Source organism: Hydra viridissima, unplaced genomic scaffold (genome assembly GCF_058129835.1).
Source record: "Hydra viridissima isolate aposymbiotic clone 2 unplaced genomic scaffold, HvirCarnegie_v1 scaffold_10, whole genome shotgun sequence".
Lineage (NCBI taxonomy): Eukaryota > Metazoa > Cnidaria > Hydrozoa > Anthoathecata > Hydridae > Hydra > Hydra viridissima.
The window spans coordinates 5,567,049-5,588,376 of NW_028324309.1; the positions used below are offsets into that span (position 1 = coordinate 5,567,049).

The following is a 21,328-nucleotide window of genomic DNA, read 5'->3' on the forward strand; positions in this document are numbered from 1 at the left end:
CATTAAATAAAAATATCGGTTATAAATATCTTGCACAATATTTTTTGGAGAAGTTTAGAAGATTTTTAGAGGGAGTTTTACGGAAGAATTTATTTTTAAGAAAAAATTTTATGAGAAAATCTAAAAGAGTTTTTTTTGAGAAAAATTTTATAGAAAAAATGATAAAAGAAATATTGGGAGATTTTGAAAAAGAGATTTAAAAAAAAGATAAAGGAGACTGAAAAGAAGAGGTAAAGATAAAGAAGATAAAGAAGAAAAAGAATCTTTTCAAAGAGAAAAAGAAGGTTTTAAAATGAGAATAGTCTAATATATATAAACGATCGGCACCACCGTACCGATCTAGTGCCTATTTTAGAACAAGTGATTGAAAAAAAATGCTTAGCAATTGCGCATGCGTAATTCTTACAAAAACTTGCCATCTTTAACCTTCCACTTATCAAATTTCAAGTTTTGATATCTGTCTTGTAAATTTGTTTTCAGTTACTAATCTTTTATATTATATTAAACAAATTAAAAGATACTATAATAGTAGGAAAAATAATAAAAAAAAAAAAAAGGTCCTCCGTCACCAAGCTTACTTTTGCTACAATCAATATTTTTCCTGGATCCGCCACTGTTATATATAATATATATAATATATACCATAATTTGTTATATACCATACTAATTATATACCATTATTATATACCTTTTACATGCCACAACATACCATAAAATTACTATAGTAGCAGTTTTATGCCAGATAAAGTGTTTTTGCGGGGAGTTTTATTACATTATTTTTTCAAAAAAAAAAGTAATGGCAGCTGAGGCGCACCGAATAGTTGACGAGACGTATTGCGAGCTTCCTCTATCGGAAAAGACATGAAGAAACTGGTTTTGACGCTTCAAAAGCCAATGACTTTGAAGATAAGGAGTTCGAGGAGTTGCTTGTTGAAGATCCTTGTCAGACGCTAATTAAACTTAAAAAATCGTTACATGATGATGATACAACAGTATCAAAACGTTTAAAAGCTTTAGGAATGATACTAAAGTAAGGTCATTGGATGCCCCATGAGTTAAAGCCAAGAGACATTGAACGGCGTCACTTAACGTGTGAACTGTTGCTTGAACGGTAAAAAAGGAAATGTTTTTTGCATCGGATAGTCACTGGAGATTAAAGTGGATCAAGAATGACAATCCAAAAGTAGGTCTCGCATGGCCCAAGCTTGGGAAGTTTGCTGGGTTTAGACTCATGGCCAAAGTGTCTATCTATTTTAGAACTATTCTCGCTTTAATACCTTCTCTTTCTCTTTGAAAATATCCCTTTGCTTTCTTTTTCTTTACTTCTGCTTTAAAGATCTATGTTCTCTTTTTTTTCTTTTTTTTTTCTCAAAAATATCTCTTTAAAATTCTTCCACAAAAACTATCCATCAATCTTCCGTAAAATCTTCAAATAAATAAATTTTATCTGAATTTTCTCTTACAAAGATCTTCCCATAAAATTTTTACATGTTCAGGTTTTACATATTCAGGTTTTACATCATTTTCTTTCATTAAAATCTTCCTATAAGGAGTTTTTCTGCAAGATTTTCTCGATTGCTTTTTTTTTTTTTTCTGTATCTTAAATTAGGAGTATGAAAGCATTGGTAATTGATTTTAGGTATTTAGGGGTTTAGAGCCCTCCAGCGATTACCTTGTGGACTGCCCATCCTTTCCGATGAAGATCCAGTGGTACGTCGATCTTGAGTTTGTCTCTCCTTTGAAGAGCAAGCGAGAAAAAAAGAAAGTTATCAGTTTAATGCAAGCACAACAGCCTAGACCGACTATTACACTTGACCTTAGCCAATAGGCTATTTGGTTTTATCTTCATAAATAATTTTATCTTCAAGCTATTGTGGTGCATTTTTATCAAAACTATTGTGGTGCATTTTTTTTGGATTAATCTAGAGTTTTCAGGTAGTGAAGTTTGACAATATATTTTCCACAAACATAGCAAAGTGTGTTTTGGTGGTATAAAAAATTTTGGCGCTCACTATTTTCTTAGCTTTTTCAATAAATACCTGTATAAGTATATGTGATAAATATCTGTATTATTTTGATTAAATATCTGTAATTTTCCAAAAAAACTCTAAAAACGATATTAGAAACTAAAACTTCAGAATTACAGTCATATGTTTCTAATTATTTCCAGTTACACAGTAATATATTTCTAATTGTTAAAATAAATCTACTGTTAACTTACTTGTATCGCATTGTGAGGGCGGTGGGTTTTTAATTATTTTTATTGTTATATTATGTTTTCTTCTTTTGCAGTAAAGGCGAAGGGGAATGGGAAGGGGAAGGGGAAGTTTGGGTTTAGTGTTATTGTTGGATTAGGTATATGGAGGTTGGGAGCTAGGTTGATGGTCTGGGGAGTATTTGGTTAGGAAAGGGCTAGGTTTGGGTTGTGAGAAGGTATATGGAGGTTGGAAACAAGGTTGGGGGGTTTTATTAAATGTTTTCTATGTTCGGTCCCTCAGGTAATATATTACGGCGCGGCTATGGTAAGGTGCGCGGTTAGAGCATCATACTTTTTTAATAACAATATTTAACGCATATAGTGATAACAATAATATTAATAATCGAAATGCAAACAAAAATAGTTACTACTGGTTCTTCTTCTCTTACTTACTTTTCTTAACAAATATTCTCAAATATTCTCATCAATATATATATTCTCTTAATATTAACTCATGCAAATATCAAAAAATCAATACAGATAATAACACTTATTTAAAGTTACTCAAATATCTTTTCTTACCAATTCTTCTTTTAAAATCTTCATAAATTCTTCTCATAAAATTCTCTTTGAATCTTTAAAATCCTTTTCTCATAAATTCCTCTTTTAAATTTCTTAAAATCTTCTTTTTAAATCTCTTTAAACTCTTTTCTCTTTAAATCTCTTAAAATCTCTTTTAAAACTCTTTTCTTATAAAATCTTCTTTTAAAACTCCTTTAAAACTCTTTTCTCATAAAATCTTCTTTTCAATCTCTTTTAAATCTTTTTCCCTTCCCTCTTCTTTTCTTTTTTAGCTTTTTATAGTTTTTGGTTGTTTATCGTTTTGCAACTTATTCATCATTTATTTATATGACAGGCTGAATAAGTTTTCCGCGTGTACGTCTTTTCTTGGTTGTTGTTATTTTTTACTTTCTCTTTTCGCTATATCGTTTATTCATATGACAAATTCAATAAGTCTCTGTGTGTACGTCTTTTCTTGATTGTTGTTATTTTTATTCATATGACAAATTCAATGAGTCTCCGTGTGTACGTCTTTTCTTGGTTGACTCACTCTTTTCTTCGTTCCAATGTTAAAATTGAAAACATTATCATTTTCCCTCCTCACAGCATTATATAAAAGGATACATTAAAGTAACACAAAAAAGTGAAGTATTAGACATCCATATCATTCATTAGTTACATTTGGTTGCATTTTAAATAGTAATTCGATGCATGTGATGGTGGAGTGATTGTGTCACACAGTGTAATCTGTTCTTTCCCTCGAAAGGTGCTGAACTTGTTACAAAACACTTAGAAACGGTCCTTCAGTACCTGTTCATTGGCAATAGCTTGTTGTAGTTATAACTAATTAATTATAATTTTTTATAATTGGAGTATAACTTAGGAACCATACTTAAAAATCTTAATCAGCTGAAGTAAACTTAACCAAGCTCTAAAAGGGAAACTGAAATAAGATTAGCCCTAATCCAAGCTCTAAAAAGTAAGTTGAGTAGTGACCTTAACCTCAATTCTAAAAACCTCTTTGGATATTTTGAAGTTTAATTATGAATCTTATAACAAGATTCAAGCAAGACACAGCAAAAAAATACAGCAGAAATTGCGCCCCCAGTCGCAAGAATATTTAGAAAATAAACTAGACAATTTCTAAATGTATTAGACACTTAGTATAGCCATGCAAATCATGAATGATAGTAGTTTATTGTAATGGGCTCAGAGAATCATTTGATGACGATTCGAACTCTCTTTTATCTAGCGCCTCCATTAGGGCATAATGAAACTAACTATTTTGAAGATAAATCTTGTTGAAGTAAATTTGTACTGGAATTGTTTCGCTAAAAATTATATATATGAATATTAATGTAACTTCACTCTCATAAATCCAAAATGGCCGTTTTAAAAAGTACTACTTTAACTGAGAAAAGATTAAGAAAAATTTGTGTGGGAAGCGATGTTAATGGGGAAGTTCGTCCATTGTGTGTTCATTGTTCGGAAAAATTAGTAAATGAAAGAATAAAACCTTTTAAACTATTAAAATATTTCGAAAACAAACATAAAGTAACTAGTAAGTATATAATAAGTAAAGTATTTGAAAACAAGTTTGAAACATTTTTTAAAAAACAAGTCTAAAAGTGAAACACTTCTTGAAAAGGTTTAGCTGGCATACTTAATAGTTTTATATTTATTAGGGAAAACTTTAAAACCTCTTATAGTTGGAGAAGCACGATTGCTTTTTCAGCAATTATAATGGCATCAATTTTGCATTGCTAATTCATATGCAAGATACAGCTGACATAGTGAAGATTCTATCTGCAAAATGTATTAATGAAGATTGGTTAAGGTATTACAGGATATTGTTATAGTAATTACGTCAATTGCAACAACCTATACAGCCGTCTTTTTTCAATACTCTGTAATGAGATGAGTTAGCTGTCAACTTTTTGAAAAGCAAATTGAGTTTGAATTTGCATAGAGTGTATATAAAAATTTTTAAATTCAGCAGTAAATCTAAATTTTTCAAGAAGAAGCTGATACTTTGTTTAGTAGAAGAAAAAAAATAACACTGGCATAATCACGTGCATTAAAGAATTAGCTAATGCAATTGATACAGATGTCTTGTTATTTAAAAGCATCATCTCCTGTCATATGATACAATTTGACCAAAACTTTACATATTTCAGATTATGAACTAGGATAGGTCTGTGATCCATTTGTTTGATAATATTGATTCAAATACCCATTTAAACGAAAAGTTAATTGATGGTTTATAGACGAAACACAGGGAATTCAATTTAAGACTTGATTTGCCGTAAATTTTGATTATCGATTGAAAATGATTGAACTAATTTTAAGAAAAAGATAAGTTTTTTATTCAGCTTGCGTCAGTATTATTTGCAGTGTCTAATTACGTTATAATCACTCTGATTTTGCTATGTTTTTTTGTTTTTTTGCTCTTACGGAGCGAAAAAACACAAAGGAAAATTGAGAAATAGTTGCTCTTTTTTTTCTGAGTGAATTTTTATAAAATTAATTACAGCTTCTATAATGGGCGCTTTAAAAAAAAATGTTACATAAACAGTGAATGAGCTAAATGAATTAAATCATTTAGTGGCTTCATAGCTGAATAAGCTTATAAGAGATTAAATAAATTGTCAATTGACTAAAACAAATCTTTTGTAAATATTCATGCTAGGAAAAGGATTATGTTAAAAAGCAGGTTGTAAAAAAATAAAAATTATGTTAAAAATACAAAATGTTTCATAAATTTGGTTTTTCATAACACAATTGATGAACTGCTTTGGCTTCATATTATTTTTATGACATTAAAAATGTTTCCAATACACTTAATATTAACCTTTGCAGGGTTCTACCTTCTTGTAAAGATTTGCTGGAAGCTTTGGATTAAGCCATAGGGACTTTTAACTATTACTACACCACCTACAACGCCATTCTTTGGAAATTCTCTTCAACTTCATAGTGATCCAGCAAAGTTCTACAAACAAGCATGTGAATGGAGTAGAGTTTACGGCAATGTGTTTTGTGTGTGGCTGGGCTTAAAGCCGGTTATAGTTTCGTCTTCAACAAAGTTTTTAGAAACAATTTTAACCAGTCAAAAAGTTATGACTTATAACAATTTTAACTCAGTCAAAAAGTTATGACTTTTAAAAATCTTTTAAGAGCAGGCAGCTCGTTTAGTGGAAAACTTGCGCATTTCTGCTGAAAGTGGAGAAATAATAGATGTTCAAGTTCCAATCGATTTAGCCACTCTGGACATAATATGTGAGACATCGATGGGTGTAAAAATAAACGCCAAAAGCTGTCCAGACTCTGATTATGTAAAAGCGATCAATACTTTGAGCAGAGAATTATTGGAACGCTCTAAATATCCTTGGCTTTGGCCAGATGTTATCTACAAGCATTTTCCTTGTGGAAAACTGTTTTACAATGCGCTAGATGTTGCTCACAAACTGATTGTGGATATAATAAACCAGCGAATAAAAATCCGTTCTCTAGATGCAGAAGATGAAAATCTAATGACGGAAAAGAAGTTCTTTCTAGATTTGCTGATAGATATTTATGAAAGAGGTGAAATTGACGCAGAAGGCATTCAGGATGAAAGTTCGAAGGTCATGATACTACCTCTGCTGCATTAAGCTGGACATTATGGTTGCTAGGACGCAACCCTCATGTTCAAATGAAGCTTCATTCAGAAATAGATAAAGTAGAAGAAAGTGGAGGCTCACTGTATGAAAAGGTTCGAAACTTTAAATATCTTGAGTGTGTAATAAAAGACTCTTTGCGAATGCACCCACCAGTACCCATATTCGCCCGAGCAATTGAAGAAAATATGATCATCGATGGCCAATTTGTTCCCAAGGGGTCAGAAATTAATGAGTTTTTCATGATGGTTTATCTTAATCCTGAGTACTGGGAAGATCTGTACCCTTTTATACCTGAACGTTTTGAGAATGATGAGCTTGCAAAGCGAAACCCATACAGCTACATTCCGTTCTCTGCAGGACCAAGAAACTGTATTGGTCAGAAGCTTACAATGGTTGAAGAAAAAATGCTGCTATACAGTATTATGAAAGCATTTTGTGTTGAGTCCATGCAAAAGGAAGATGAAGTGCAAGGCGCTGTAGATGTAGTACCTAAATCAGTTAATGGAACCATGATGAAGCTTTCTTAAAGATAATTTTTTGATGCATTTTTCTTTATTTAGAATAAGCTGAAGATGAAAAGAGTTATTTAAACAAGTCATTTAATATAACATAGCTTAAAATGTAAAAAGTTTGTTTATCTTGCACTATTGAATGATCAAAATAATATAAGTACGCTTGTCAGTAGTAACTCTTCCTTCAGATTTAGTAATAGTTTTTCCTCATAACGAAAATTGTTTTGGTGGATAATTTTCTAAATGAACTATTAAAATTGTGAAGGCGGTTTGTGTGTAGGCGGTGTTTTATTTTGCGGATTTATAGTGTGAGGTTGGAGATAAGGTGAGCTCCGGAGAATATTTTTTTGTCTTTGGGAAATGTGTTTATCTTTTTTGGTTACGTTAGGGTGATCGGATGTTTATTATAAAGTTGTTGGGTTGCCCTCACTGCTGTGTGGGTGTGTATGGCTCATCTAACTTCAGGCTCCAAGACTTCTGTGAGGAAGGAAAAAGAAAAAAGCAAAGGGATATTTTCAAAGAGAAAAAAGAAGATATTAAAATGAGAAAAGTCTAATATATGTATATGCTTTTGGCCATTACTCCAAAGACGGAAATAGATAATTTTTTGAGTGACTTTTGAATGCGTATCTTCATTTTAATAATATACTAATATCTGTATTTATAAATACTAATATATTTGAGTTAAATATTTGAGACTTTTGATGAAATGAAACAAAGAGAACCATTAGTAAATATTAGTTTTATTTCATTTTCATTTAGATTAAGGAATTACTATATTGTTGTTGATTGTAATAAGATTTGGTTTTTAGCCTTACGTGGCCTAAAGTGTTATAAGTCAAGGAATCTACCGTTACACGAACCATACATGAAACACTCATCCACCCACCACTAGAGCCGACCAACACCCTAACACCCTAACAGTAATCAATTGTAACGAAACACATTCCTCAAAACAATATCTTCTACAGACACGAGCTCACAATCTCCGCTCTCTTTATTCTTTGGTAAAAAAAATAATAAAATCCCCGCTCTCAAACTTCTTACACTTCAGACCTAAAAAAATTTACCTGCATAAAATCCAACAACAAAATCTTAATACAGTTAATAGGGATTTAATAGTTGCTCAATCGAATTACAAATTACTTATCAAAGATTCTCGTTTCATTCTGTAAATACTTTTACAAAGTAAAACGAGATGCAAACATTTATTTCGACTATATTCGATATTTATAAATTCAGATAATAATATGCAATCAAAAGTCACTAAAAAATATTCTTCTTCACACCTTTGGACTCATGGCCAAAGAGTCTATCTATACAAAAGCTATTCTCACTATAAAATCTTCTTGGACTTCCGGTCGTTATTGAACATCCGGTCGTTATTGTGAAAAAATTTTTAAACTTCAATTATTTGGCTTGTCTTTTTGACTTGTTTGTAAAAAATATAAAATAGTCACAGAAATTTTGCGAACCTTCCTAATTGAACTATTATCATTTTATCAGTGTCGCTAGAATTAAACTTCTGGTCATTGTTGTGAAAAAAAGTTTTAAAGTTTTATTATGTAGCTGCTTTATTATTCATGCAATTTTACATGTGTGACCATCTGGTGTTTTGATTGTCTCGCACCTTTCTTCTATCAAATAGGTTACATGTTTGAGATGATTAAAACATAAAGATTCTGTTAAGAATTTCTTTCGTTTTCCCTCCTCATAAAGAGATATTAGAAGCTAAAACTTAAGATTTACAGTCATATCAACTCCTAATTATTAAAAGAAATATGCAGTTAACTTATTTGAACTATTTACAAGAAAATAACACAGAAACAAAGAACAAAAGAAACGTGACATGTTAGTCATCTTTATAATTCAACATATTTGGTAACATCTTGATAGGCAATCCCGATCATTTTTTACCGAAATGTTCAAATATTTTTTTCAAGATGCGTCTTCTCAGATAGTTGATCGATTTTGTTTTGAGTGAATTTTTATAAAATTGTAGTTTTTGTAATGGCTACTTTTAAAAAATGTTACGTAAACAGTAAATGAGCTTAATGCATTAACTCATTTAATGCTTTCAAAGCTAAATAAGCTTATAAGAAATCAAATAAATCGTCTATTGACTAAAACAAACCGTTTGTAAATACTGATTTAGAGGAGCGGTAGTAAAAAGATTATGTTAACTTTAACACGATTGATGAACTGCTTAGCCTTCAGATAGTTTTTTTATATTTTTAAAAATGTTTCCATTATACTTAACAATAACTTTTGTAGTTTTTTACCTTCTTATAAAGATATGCTGGAAGCTTTGGATTATGTCTTATGGACTTTTAACCATTGCTACACCGCCAACAATACCGTTCTTTGGAAATTCTCTTCAACTTCAAAGTGATCCGGTAAAGTTTAATAAACAAATATGTGAATGGAGTAGAGTTTACGGCAATGTTTTTTGTATGTGGCTGGGCTTAAAACCAATCATATTTTCGTCTTCAATAAAGTTTTCAGAAACACTTTTGACCAGTCAAAAAGTTATAACTAAGTCGTCTATCTACGACTATTTCCATGAATGGCTAAAAACTGGTTTGCTAATGAGCACTGGTACCAAATGGAAATCTCGTCGTCGGCTTCTTACTCCTAGCTTCCATTTTTCAATACTCAACAGCTTTTTAAAAATCTTTGAAGAGCAGGCAGCTCGTTTAGTAGAAAACTTGCGCATTTCTGCTGAAAGTGGGAAAGTAATTGATGTTCAGGTTCCAATCGGTTTAGCCACTCTGGACATAATATGCGAGACATCGATGGGTGTAAAAATAAACGCCCAAAGCTGTCCAGACTCTGATTATGTAAAAGCAATCAACACTTTGAACAGTGAAATTATGGTACGATACAAGTACCCTTGGCTTTGGCCAGATGTTATCTACAAGTTTTCTTCATGTGGAAAACGGTTTTACAAAGCGTTGGATGTTGCTCACAAAATGACTCTCGATGTAATAAACCAGCGAATAAAGATTCGCTCACTAAATTCAGATGATGAGACTACATTTACAGATAAGAAGTTCTTTCTAGATTTGCTGTTGGATATATACAAAAGAGGTGAAATTGACGCTGAAGGCATTCAGGAAGAGGTGGACACGTTTATGTTCGAGGGTCATGACACCACCTCTGCTGCATTAAGCTGGACATTATGGTTGCTAGGACGCAACCCTCATGTTCAAATGAAGCTTCATTCAGAAATTGATAAAGTAGAAGAAAGTGGAGGCTCACTGTATGAAAAGGTTCGAAACTTTAAATATCTTGAGTGTGTAATAAAAGAGTCATTGCGAATGCACCCACCAGTACCCATATTCGCCCGAGCAATTGAAGAAAATATGATCATTGACGGCCAATTTGTTCCCAAGGGTTCAGAAGTTAATGTTTTTGTAAGGATGGTTCATCACAATCCTGAGTACTGGGAAGATCCGTACACTTTTATACCTGAGCGTTTTGAGAATGATGAGCTTGCAAAGCGAAACCCATACAGCTACATTCCGTTCTCTGCAGGACCAAGAAACTGTATTGGTCAGAAGTTTGCAATGATTGAAGAAAAAATGCTGTTATACAGTATTATGAAAGCATTTTGTTTAGAGGCCATGCAAAAGGAGAGTGAAGTTCAGGACGTTATGGAAATAATACATAAATCAGCTAATGGAATCATGATGAAGTTTACTGAAAGATAACTTTTTTGAACTGAGTTTTTTTAGCATTCAAGAGTTTAAAGTTAGGCTAATCTGTAACAATATTTGTGAAGTTCACATTTTATTGAATTTTACTACACTTAAAATTAGATGACAATATACTGAGTTATTTTTACAAGTTATTTAATACATCACAGCATAAAATTAGATGACAATATACTGAGTTTGTTTTACAAGTTATTTAATACATCACAGCATAAAATGTTGAAAGTTTTTTTTGGTTCAATTTATTGATCTTGGATTATATTTTTTTATTTTTTCATATTTTGTTTAATGATCAAAATTATGTAAATACGATTGTCTCGTCTTGTCAGTTATAACTCTTACTTTAGATTTATTGATATATTTATCACATAACAAAACTTGTTTTGGCGGTTCCAGACTATTGAACTTGAAAAGTTCTTTTTTTACACTAGGACAGCACTTGAGTTAAGAAATATCTGCGGAAATCAAATAAAAATATCGGTTATAAATATCTTGCACAATGTTTTTTGGAGAAGTTTAGAAGATTTTTAGAGAGAGTTTTACGGAAGAATATTATATTAAACAAATTAAAAGATACTATAATATTAGGAAAAATAATAATAATAAAAAAAAAAAGGTCCTCCGTCACCAAGCTTACTTTTGCTACAGTAAATTTTTTTCCTGGATCCGCCACTGTTATATATAATATATATAATATATACTATAATTTATTATATACCATACTAATTATATACCATTATTATATACCTTTTACATGCCACAATATACCATAATATTACTTTAGTAGTAGTTTTGTGCCAGATAAAGTGTTTTTTTGGGGAGTTTTATTACATTATTTTTCAGGTTTTACATGTTCAGGTTTTACATGCTCAGGTTTTACATCATTTTCTTTCATTAAAATCTTCCCATAAAGAACTTCTGCAAGATTTTCCTGATTTTTTTTTTTTCTGTTTCTTAAATCAGGGGTATGAAAGCATTGATAATTGATTTTAGGTATTTAGGGGTTTAGAGCCCTCCAGCGATTACCTTGTGGACTGCCCATCCTTTCCGATGAAGATCCAGTGGTACGTCGATCTTGAGTTTGTCTCTCCTTTGAAGAGCAAGCGAGAAAAAAAGAAAGTTATCAGTTTAATGCAAGCACAACAGCCTAGACCGACTATTACACTTGACCTTAGCCATTAGGCTATTTGGTTTTATTTTCATATATAATTTTATCTTAAAGCTCGTTTAGCGCTTATGTTTAGACCTCTGAGTCATGCTTCTCTAAAACAGGTTTTGCTGGTTATCTTTCGATTAGCGTTTGTCTCTGGTTTCGACTTGTTTGTAAAAGTTGTAAAATAGTTCCAGAGCTTTTGCAAGCCATAATTGAACTATTATCACTTTATCAGTGTAGTTACAATTAAACTTCTGGTTGCTATTGCGAAAAAAGTTTTAAACTTCAATTATGTGACTGTTGTATTTTTCATGTGTATCCATCGTGTGTTTTGTTTGCTTCGCACCTTTCTTCAAAAAAGGTTACATTTTTGAGTTGAATAAAACTTAAAGATTCTGTTTAGAATTTCTTTCGTTTTCCCTCCTCATAAAGAGATATAAGAAGCTAAAACTTAAGATTTATTTCATAAATTTCTAATTATTAAAAGAAATATGCAGTTGTTAACTATTTTTGTTATTTAAACAAAGGTAGTGTTTAAAATGTCTGGAAACAAGAAATATTAAATAAAAATGGAAAAATCCATTTTTACCCTAAACTAAAATGAAAACAATTTTTTCTTTTTTTTGCAAACAAATAATCTTTGAACAAGTTTTTGTTTGAACAAGTTTCTTTTATTCTTCTATTCTCTTTGGACGATACTTGAGTGGTCACTGCTGTTAAAATCTAATTTAAAAAATTCCGGTTGTTTTAAAACCACTTTTGATATTATTTGCCATAGAAGGATTTATTTCGAATGAATTTGAAACTATTCGTACATTTCCATTATTTATTCCTGCCCTTCATTACCTTTATCTATCGTATTATGCACGTGAAAATAATACAGGAACAAGCAGCAAAAGAAACGTGACGTGTTAGTCATCCATATAATTTAAACGTATTTGGTAACATCTTGATAGGTAATTCAATATACGTGATATTTTGATGTTGGAAAAATTGTCACAGTGTAGTCTGCTTTTTTTTTCTCCTGAAAATGTGCTCACTTAATAGAATAGGTGTTTTAGTGCCCGTGTTGGATATCAGATCGTTCGGCTGGCAAGAAAATTTTTTGCAGACGGCCGCTAATAGCTTCCGTCTTCCAAAATAGTTGGATTTTAGGAAGATTGTTACTTTGCCGTTGGAAGAGATCAACTTTGGTGCAAAGTTTGAAACACTTTCCAAATTTTTGTTTTAAATCGTTTAAATTATTAATTACAATAAGTGTAAAAGACAGTATGCTCTAATTGCAAAACTTAAAACAAACAAAAAATTAAACCCTCCAATTATTCAAAAAAAGATAATTTCCTTTTTTTGAAAAATAGAGACCAAAAACAAAAACTTAAAGCGAAATACGTTATTAGATCAAATGAAATAACTATCTTCCTTGAAAATTGTAAAAAAACCTTTTTCAAAAAAAATACCAATAAGAGTTCATTAAAAATGTAGGTTAGGTCCTATCTTAAGAATGTGACATTAGAACAAACACAGGTTTTATTTAAAGATCTTTATATATCAAAGTGATCGACATGATTCTGTATATAAAATTTATTGTAGACGAAAAAGACAGAAAAACCTCAAAATACAATCTTATCATATTTTCAAACAACCCAATTATGTTTTGAAAAGCGAAACATTTTGAAAAGAGAAAAGAAGATCTCTTTATGAGCTACTGCTTTTGCACAAAAACGTTTTACATTTTATATTTACAGAGAAAAGATTTTGTACGTAATGCTATTGATGCTTGATCAACTGCCTAAAAGTGTTATTCAACTAACATGAGAAAGGAAATTTGAATTAAAGTTACTTTTATCTGTCGGTGCACAGTGGGTTGGCTTAAATTAATCAAATGATTCGCTGTACCATTTTTAACACTTCACTAATAACACTCGTCTCATCATTTACGGAAAAAGGGTCAAAATATTTTTAACGTTGAGCTAGCGTTTTTGTCAAAATCGAACGTGAGAGTATTGAATAGCTAGCAATGGAATAAAACTCATCGTTTATTATAAAAAAAAAAAATTCATAAGTTAAACAGGTAAAACAATGCCTAAATTCAAAAACGTTTAAATTTTTTGAATTTATGCAGAGTATTTACCTGTTAAACTTATATTAACTAAGTATGAATTCTTTATGCATAAAGATCAGATTAAATTATATAAATTTTAATGAAAATAAATTCTTAAAAATTCACAGTAGTAGAACAACGACATTTTTTAATTAGATAACTTGACGGAAATAAACATCTACAAAAAAGATTCGAAAACAAGACGTATCTAAAGTTATTTATAGAATAACTTTAGATGTGCCTCTTGTCTGCCAATAATTTTTTACCGACCTTTTCCAATTTTTTTTTTTTTTTCTCTTCAAGATGCGTCTTCTCAGATAGTTGATAGCTTCGAAATCTTTTTGTTTTGCTGAGTAAATTTTTATAAAATTGCAGTTTTTGTAATGGCTACTTTTAAAAAATGTTACGTAAACAGTAAATGAGCTTAAAGCATTAACTCATTTAATGCTTACGCAGCTAAAGAAGCTTAAAAGAAATCATGGATCTATTAGACATATAAGAAACAATTTATTGTTGTACATCAGAGAGACCGCAGAGATCAACGAGCCATGCGAGTTTCCGACTAGTTCTAAATTTTCCGCCGTCAACAAAAAATCTATTAAAATGTCTGCCGACAGATTTAAAAAAGAAACTCTTATCACGTGGTATTAGTTGAAACTTTTATAGCATTTGTTTATTAAGACTGCTCAAGATAAAAGAACTACTTCACGTTTTGACAAATTACAAAACAAATTACACCAAGGAAATTAGTTGTCGGCACGAACAGATTTTATCATTTTTTTTAAGATGAACATTTGTAAGTTTGGGAACTTTTTTCGTGTAAACAAAATCTGTCAATGATAAAATAGACCTGTAAGATTAATTTTAAAATTAAAAACTAAAAAAGTATAGCGAAATATAAAAAAGCTAAAATAAAATTTTTTGTCAAGATCTGGTTTCATTCAATTCCTTGGTCTTTAATTCACCAGCCTTAAATTTGTTTATTTTTTTGAGTATTTTTTCCGATGTCATCATTTTTTGCCTTCACTACCCCAGTAAGTACACAACGTTGAAACAACGTTGAAATAACGTTGATCGACGTTGATCAACGTTATTTCAACGTTGTTTCAACGTTGTGTGCTTGCTGGGACTCTATAAGCTCTATAGTATTCCACTATACATTATTTTTTAGTATATATTCCACTATACATTTTTATAATTCCTTTGATAATGCAAAACCTTTTAAAAAGTTATTCCAATTTATAAGTATTTTGCAAAATGTAGCCAGATATTTCATGTTTTTGTTTCTCATATTTCATATATTATTTCATTTATCATAAAAAGAACATAATAACCCATAATATAAAACTAAGCTAAATACTATTTGGTTCTATTACTTTTATCTTAAATAAATAAATGGAAATTGATGTGACTGGTTAGGCGAGACCAAATATTTTCGACAAATTCGACAGACAGAATTAAATTTCCATTGTTTAAAACAAAAGATTTGTAACAATGCGCAACTAACATGGCTCGCAAAAGAAACAACATTGCACGTCCATCTCTTACACGTCCATGAAATAAATCAAGTAAATCGTCTATTGACTTAAACAAACGGTTTGTAAATAATCTTATAGAGGAACGGTAGCAAACGGTTGTTATTTTGTAACACGATTGGTGAGCTGCTTCGACTTCAGATTACTTTTATGACATTGTAAAATGTTTTCAGGTTTTTAATATTTTTAACAATGTTTTCAATATACTACACAATTTACTTAATACTGACTTTGGTAGTTTTTTACCTTCTTACAAAGATATGCTGGAGGCTTTGGATTAAATCATATGGACTTTTAACCATCGCTACACCACCTACAATACCGTTCTTTGGAAATTCTCTTCAACTTCATAGTGATCCTGTAAAGTTCAACAAACAAATATGTGAATGGAGTAGAGTTTACGGCAATGTTTTTTGTATGTGGGTTGGCTTAAAGCCGGTCATAGTTTCATCTTCAATAAAGTTTTCAGAACAACTTTTGACCAGTCAAAAAAATTTAACAAAGTCGTCTCCCTACGACTTTCTGCATGACTGGCTAAAAACAGGCTTGCTAACAAGCACAGGAACTAAGTGGAGATCTCGTCGTCGGCTTCTTACTCCTAGCTTCCATTTTTCAATACTCAACAGCTTTTTAAAAATCTTTGAAGAGCAGGCAGCTCGTTTAGTGGAAAACTTGCGCATTTCTGCTGAAAGTGGGGAAATAATAGATGTTCAAGTTCCTATCGGTTTAGCCACTTTGGACATAATATGCGAGACATCGATGGGTGTAAAAATAAACGCCCAAAGCTGCCCAGACTCTGATTATGTAAAAGCGATCAGTACTTTGAACAGAGAAATATCAGAACGCTCTAAATATCCTTGGCTTTGGCCAGATGTTATCTACAAGCAGCTTCCTTGTGGAAAACGGTTTTACAAAGCGCTGGATGTTGCTCACAAACTGACTAAGGATGTAATAAACCAGCGAATAAAAATCCGCTCTCTAGATGCAGAAGATGCAAAAGATGCAGAAGATGAGAATCTGTTAACAGAAAAGAAGTTCTTTCTAGATTTGCTGTTGGATATCTACAGAAGAGGTCAAATTGACGCTGAAGGCATTCAGGAAGAGGTGGACACGTTTATGTTCGAAGGTCATGATACTACCTCTGCTGCATTAAGCTGGGCTTTATGGTTGCTAGGAAGCAACCCTCATGTTCAAATGAAGCTTCATTCAGAAATCGATAAAGTAGAAGAAAGCGGAGGCTCACTGCATGAAAAGGTTCGAAGCTTTAAATATCTCGAGTGTGTAATAAAAGAGTCTCTGCGAATGCATCCACCAGTTCCCATATTCGCTCGAACAATTGAAGAAAATATGATCATTGACGACCAGTTTATTCCTAAGGCTACAGAAATCAATATTTTTGCAATGATGGTTCATCATAATCCTGAGTACTGGGAAGATCCGTACTCTTTTATACCTGAACGTTTTGAGAATGATGAGCTTGCAAAGCGAAACCCATACAGCTACATTCCGTTCTCTGCAGGACCAAGAAACTGTATCGGTCAGAAGTTTGCAATGATTGAAGAAAAAATGCTGCTGTACAGTGTTATGAAAGCATTTTGTGTGCAGTCCATGCAAAAGGAGGGTGAAGTTCAGGGCTGTATAGATGTAATACATAGATCAGTTAATGGAATCATGATAAAGTTTTCTGAAAGATGATTTTTTTAAATAAAGTTGTATGTGAGTTCAAAAGTTTTTTTAATATAAGCTGTGATGAATAAACGAAATTTGTAAATTGCAAAGGTCTATTTATCAAATTATTCGCTGGCATTAATGATGACGCAATATAATGAGTATATATAATAATAATAATAATATTAGTAATAATAATAATGATAATAATAACAATAATAATAATAATAGTAACAATAATAATAATAATACTAATAATAATAGTAATAATAATAACTAGCAATAAGCAACCCGTAAAACGGGTTATGGTCGGTCTGTTAATTTATAGTGGCTGTATTCCACAATTTAAAGTTGCGAAACCATAACTAATACCCTTCTAGAAAAACGCCTTCAAATTTAAAAAATTAAACCATCTGTAAAGTTAAAATAAAAAGTATGCGGAGGTAAAATAATTTACCAATTATTTAATATTGAGTAATTTACCATTGACATAGGTCATATCAGTGTTAGGCAGAACCATTTTCCTCGATATTACCAAGTTCAACGCAATACGTTTTTAGTTACTGACTCAAAATAATAACACTTCATAATGCTTTAAATTGACGAAAAAGTGAAGCTAAATTCTTGTGATATTTTTTATAACATGAACTTTAATTTATAAGATTAATATAAAGCGAACGTTAATTATACATGAATTATTAACTTTTTGGTATCCCCTTGATACATGTTTCTTTAAAAAAGGAAACTGTCTTTAAAACGTTAAGTTCTCTTCAATATTTTGACACTAATAAAGGACCTCCCTTCCCCGTTTTTGCCGTTTTACCTTAATGGTGGTCAGGAGAATATTTTTATTAAGAGTAGTCAAGTTTTTGATGAAGACCTTTTACCAGAATACCGAAATGTAAAACAATGATTTACGTGTATAAGAATTTTTTCTTTTTAATATTTATAAGAATTTAACATATAAAAGAATTTTTTCTTTCCTCAAAAGTGTTGCAAATGCAAACTAAGCTAATTAATTAGTTAAAAACCTTATAAAATTTAAGTAACTCGATATTTGAAAAATGCGCTAAACTACAATATTAACCACCAAATTACGTACAGCAAATTATTAGGCTTAAAATAGAGAAAACTTTAAAAAAAATTGAACTAATTGCATACATTTATATCATTTTAACTGACCAAAATTTACAATAAAAGGTAATCAGGTTTTTTTTATAAATCGTATAAATGCGTCAATCGTAAATCTTAAAGAAAAAAAAAAAAGGAATTATAATACCATAACAAAAAAAAAAACCAAAAAAAAAAAAAACACCACATAAAAACTGAAAATCGATGTACCTATTTATAGTAACCCATTTTGACATGGCAGTTAATATAAACATTTATCGAAAATGTAACAATAAAATCTGTTTCGAAGTACAAAAGGAAGGATTAACAATACTATAAAAAAAAAAAAAAAATCAAATTAAGATATAAATTGCATTTTTAGCATAATGTTGTCTTGGCTTTCAGTAAATAAATAAAAGCAGTAAGTTCCAATAATGAAACTACCTATTATTCATTTTTTACAATAGTCACCAACATGAAGGTGTCTATTGTTAAAAATGAATACCAACAAAACAAACAACACATAACAATAGAATACTTACATCCTTGATCCTAAAATCCAGTGAAGATAACAAACCAAATTAAAATATGAAAGGCAAAATTAGAAAACCAATTTAAAGTTAACTATATTTATCTTTTTACTAAACATATAAATACATAAAAGTATATTTGTTTTTATGTTCAATATTAGTTATTCAATTACTTCAAATTTAGGACATGAAAACACCCTAGACTTAAAGATCAAGGTTGCATACTCTCATACACATTACGCTAAACATTAACAGACATTATTATGTGTTTTGAGAATAATTAAAAAAGGCTACACAACACAACCTAGCTCCAAAGCAGTAACTCCGCCTGGCACTAAATGCTGCCAAGTCACAACTCTGCTATAAGTACATCGCTTGGGTGGCAAGGTTATCAATCTTGCTCAACATAATGCCAAATCACACCACTTTGAAAACATGGAAACAACATAATTTAAACATATATACAACTATAAACAAATATGGTTTTATATAACACATTTGATTAATAATCTTTTCAATTTGATGAAGAGTAGCTTGTTCAGCTATTAGAAGTGGGACTGAGTGGTGAATGAAATCTTCCATCATAAAAAATTTGTATGTATTCCAGAGATGTAAAGGATTGTCAGGTTCACAAAAGGTCAAAATAATTGAAAACAACTGTCTAATTTTCTTTGGCATGTCTTAAAACCGCCTCAGAAAGAGTATTCTGCCATTCAGTGTCATCTTGCAACAGACCTTTCAAATCACATGCTACACAAAACGTTTCAAGGACAATACCATTAACAGTATGCACATCCTCCCAAGATGTTGCTCCTTTTGCTTGCAAAAGTAACAGTCTAAGAAAAAACTATTCTCCAGTTGGATTAACTTTATACATTCTTACTATCACCTTATTACCACCCCTTTATCTAACCTTCCATTTACAATGTTTATCATCAAATATAAAGTGATAAGGAATGTCTACATACGAATAGCAATATGCTCTTTCATTTTCAGTATTTAACTTAAACCATGCCATTAGGTGCATATCACGCTGAGCTGCACGATCTAAAGCCATATGTTCTGCTCCTTCTCTAAAATACATTAATTGATTTTCAGGTAGATGTTTACCAAGTCACAGCACTTTAAAAACACAGAAAGAACATAATATAAACATATGTACAAACTATAAGCACAATAAATGTGTTTAAATATGTACATAAGATTAAATATATACAAATACTAAAATAAATAAATACCTTATATACATATTTAAACACATTTTTAAAACAATTATGTAACACATTAACACATACACAAACAGTAAAAAAACACTTTACATTATTATAAAAACACATTGATAAAACAACTATAAAGCACTTATTACCAAATACACATACATATCAAAAAAGCATATATGCAAACAATAAACGTGTGCAAACAAAAATTCTAAAAATGATGCAAGAAAATTTAAAAAGATACAAAATATATATTTACAAACAATTCACTTTACCTTCTTTTTTTTCTCATAAGAACTGTAATCTTCATAACAACATTTAACCTTTACATACAATAACATGTGACATGCATTGTCAGTGTTGGCACAAAATTTTAATTTTTTTTTTCTTAATTTTCTAAAAAAGAACAAAAATAGTTGATAGCATCACAGAAATTTCAAAGTAAAAATAACAATTTTATGGAAACAGCAATAGTATAACTTTAAATAACATCCATACCCCTATTTTCCTTCTAAAATATAAAATAATAAAAATAAAACTGCTAAAAGAAAAACTAAAACAAACAAAATCTAAACGATTTAAAAAAGTAAAATCCTTTCTACTTTAAATCCTTTCTACTTTATCTAATAAAAGTTTTAATCCTTTCTACTTTATCTGATAAAAATGTATATATAACTATTTCATATACTTACTTCAATTATAATATGATATATAATTGATTAAGATGATTCTTTATGTAATATATCTAAACTAATAATTAAATTCCAAAAGGAAAAAAGTTTTAACTCGCTCAAAAGATCTTTCTCCAATGGCCGCGTGCATTTGAAGAACGCGCTCTACCAAAGCCTAGGAACTAATGACGAAACGACGTTGAACATTAAACATTAAACATTAAACGTTAAACGTTAAACATTAAGCATTTCTGTAGGAATTATATTATGATTATTATTATTATTATTATTATTATTATTATTAATATTATTATTATTATTATTATTATTATTATTATTATTATTATTATTATTATTATTATTATTATTATTATTATTATTATTATTATTATTATTATTATTATTATTATTATTATTATCATTATTATTATTATTATTGTAATTATTTTTATTATTATTATGATAATAATAAAAACTTAAAAATTGTCTGTTTGAGTTTAATTCAAAACAATTGTGATAAGAATATTATGTTCAACTTGATTTTAAAAATCAAGAGTTTTTCTTCTTTACTATTTATATCTGGTTTAGTAAGTATTTATTAGTTCATTATTGTTGCTAATATGAGTGAGTATAACAAGTATTTATGATGTAACGTTTAATTTATAATTAATTAACTCAGAATGTTGGTTAAATTATAG

General features: G+C 30.2%; 2 protein-coding genes, 1 long non-coding RNA gene and 2 pseudogenes across 7 annotated transcripts; 3 read left to right on the plus strand and 2 right to left on the minus strand.

Annotated features, from left to right (window-relative positions):
- Positions 1–5,425: 5,425 nt before the first annotated feature.
- LOC149882796 (cytochrome P450 4V2 pseudogene) lies at positions 5,426–7,098 on the plus strand (annotated as a pseudogene). Its single transcript, XR_016456188.1, has 2 exons — positions 5,426–5,471; positions 5,618–7,098. The product of XR_016456188.1 is annotated as a cytochrome P450 4V2 pseudogene (transcript).
- Positions 7,099–7,213: 115 nt separating this feature from the next.
- On the plus strand, positions 7,214–10,952 carry LOC149882797 (cytochrome P450 4V2 pseudogene; annotated as a pseudogene). Its single transcript, XR_016456186.1, has one exon. The product of XR_016456186.1 is annotated as a cytochrome P450 4V2 pseudogene (transcript).
- Positions 10,953–12,305: 1,353 nt separating this feature from the next.
- Positions 12,306–14,335, minus strand: LOC149882798 (uncharacterized). The gene is made up of 2 exons (XR_016456190.1): positions 14,170–14,335; positions 12,306–13,809 (listed from the first exon to the last, which is right to left on the minus strand). It is a non-coding gene; the product is annotated as an uncharacterized LOC149882798 (long non-coding RNA).
- An 875-nt stretch (positions 14,336–15,210) lies between these two features.
- LOC145192956 (cytochrome P450 4V2-like) lies at positions 15,211–17,162 on the plus strand. 2 transcript variants are annotated; one of them, XM_090065645.1, is made up of 2 exons: positions 15,211–15,555; positions 15,693–17,162. In XM_090065645.1, exon 2 carries the CDS (start codon positions 15,852–15,854, stop codon positions 17,127–17,129), a length of 1,278 nt encoding a protein of 425 aa, XP_089921771.1. In that variant the 5' UTR covers positions 15,211–15,555; positions 15,693–15,851; the 3' UTR covers positions 17,130–17,162. The 2 variants fall into 2 exon arrangements, with proteins under 2 accessions (XP_089921771.1, XP_089921770.1); XM_090065644.1 differs by having other exon boundaries at positions 15,211–17,162.
- Positions 17,163–18,246: 1,084 nt separating this feature from the next.
- On the minus strand, positions 18,247–20,785 carry LOC149882799 (uncharacterized). Of its 2 annotated transcripts, XM_090065467.1 has the most exons (6): positions 20,652–20,777; positions 20,235–20,355; positions 19,711–19,815; positions 18,755–19,578; positions 18,444–18,545; positions 18,247–18,349 (listed from the first exon to the last, which is right to left on the minus strand). In XM_090065467.1, exons 2-4 carry the CDS (start codon positions 20,267–20,269, stop codon positions 19,404–19,406), a joined length of 315 nt encoding a protein of 104 aa, XP_089921593.1. In that variant the 5' UTR covers positions 20,270–20,355; positions 20,652–20,777; the 3' UTR covers positions 18,247–18,349; positions 18,444–18,545; positions 18,755–19,403. The 2 variants fall into 2 exon arrangements, with proteins under 2 accessions (XP_089921593.1, XP_089921594.1); XM_090065468.1 differs by lacking the exon at positions 18,755–19,578 and having other exon boundaries at positions 20,235–20,470; positions 20,652–20,785.
- Positions 20,786–21,328: the final 543 nt, after the last annotated feature.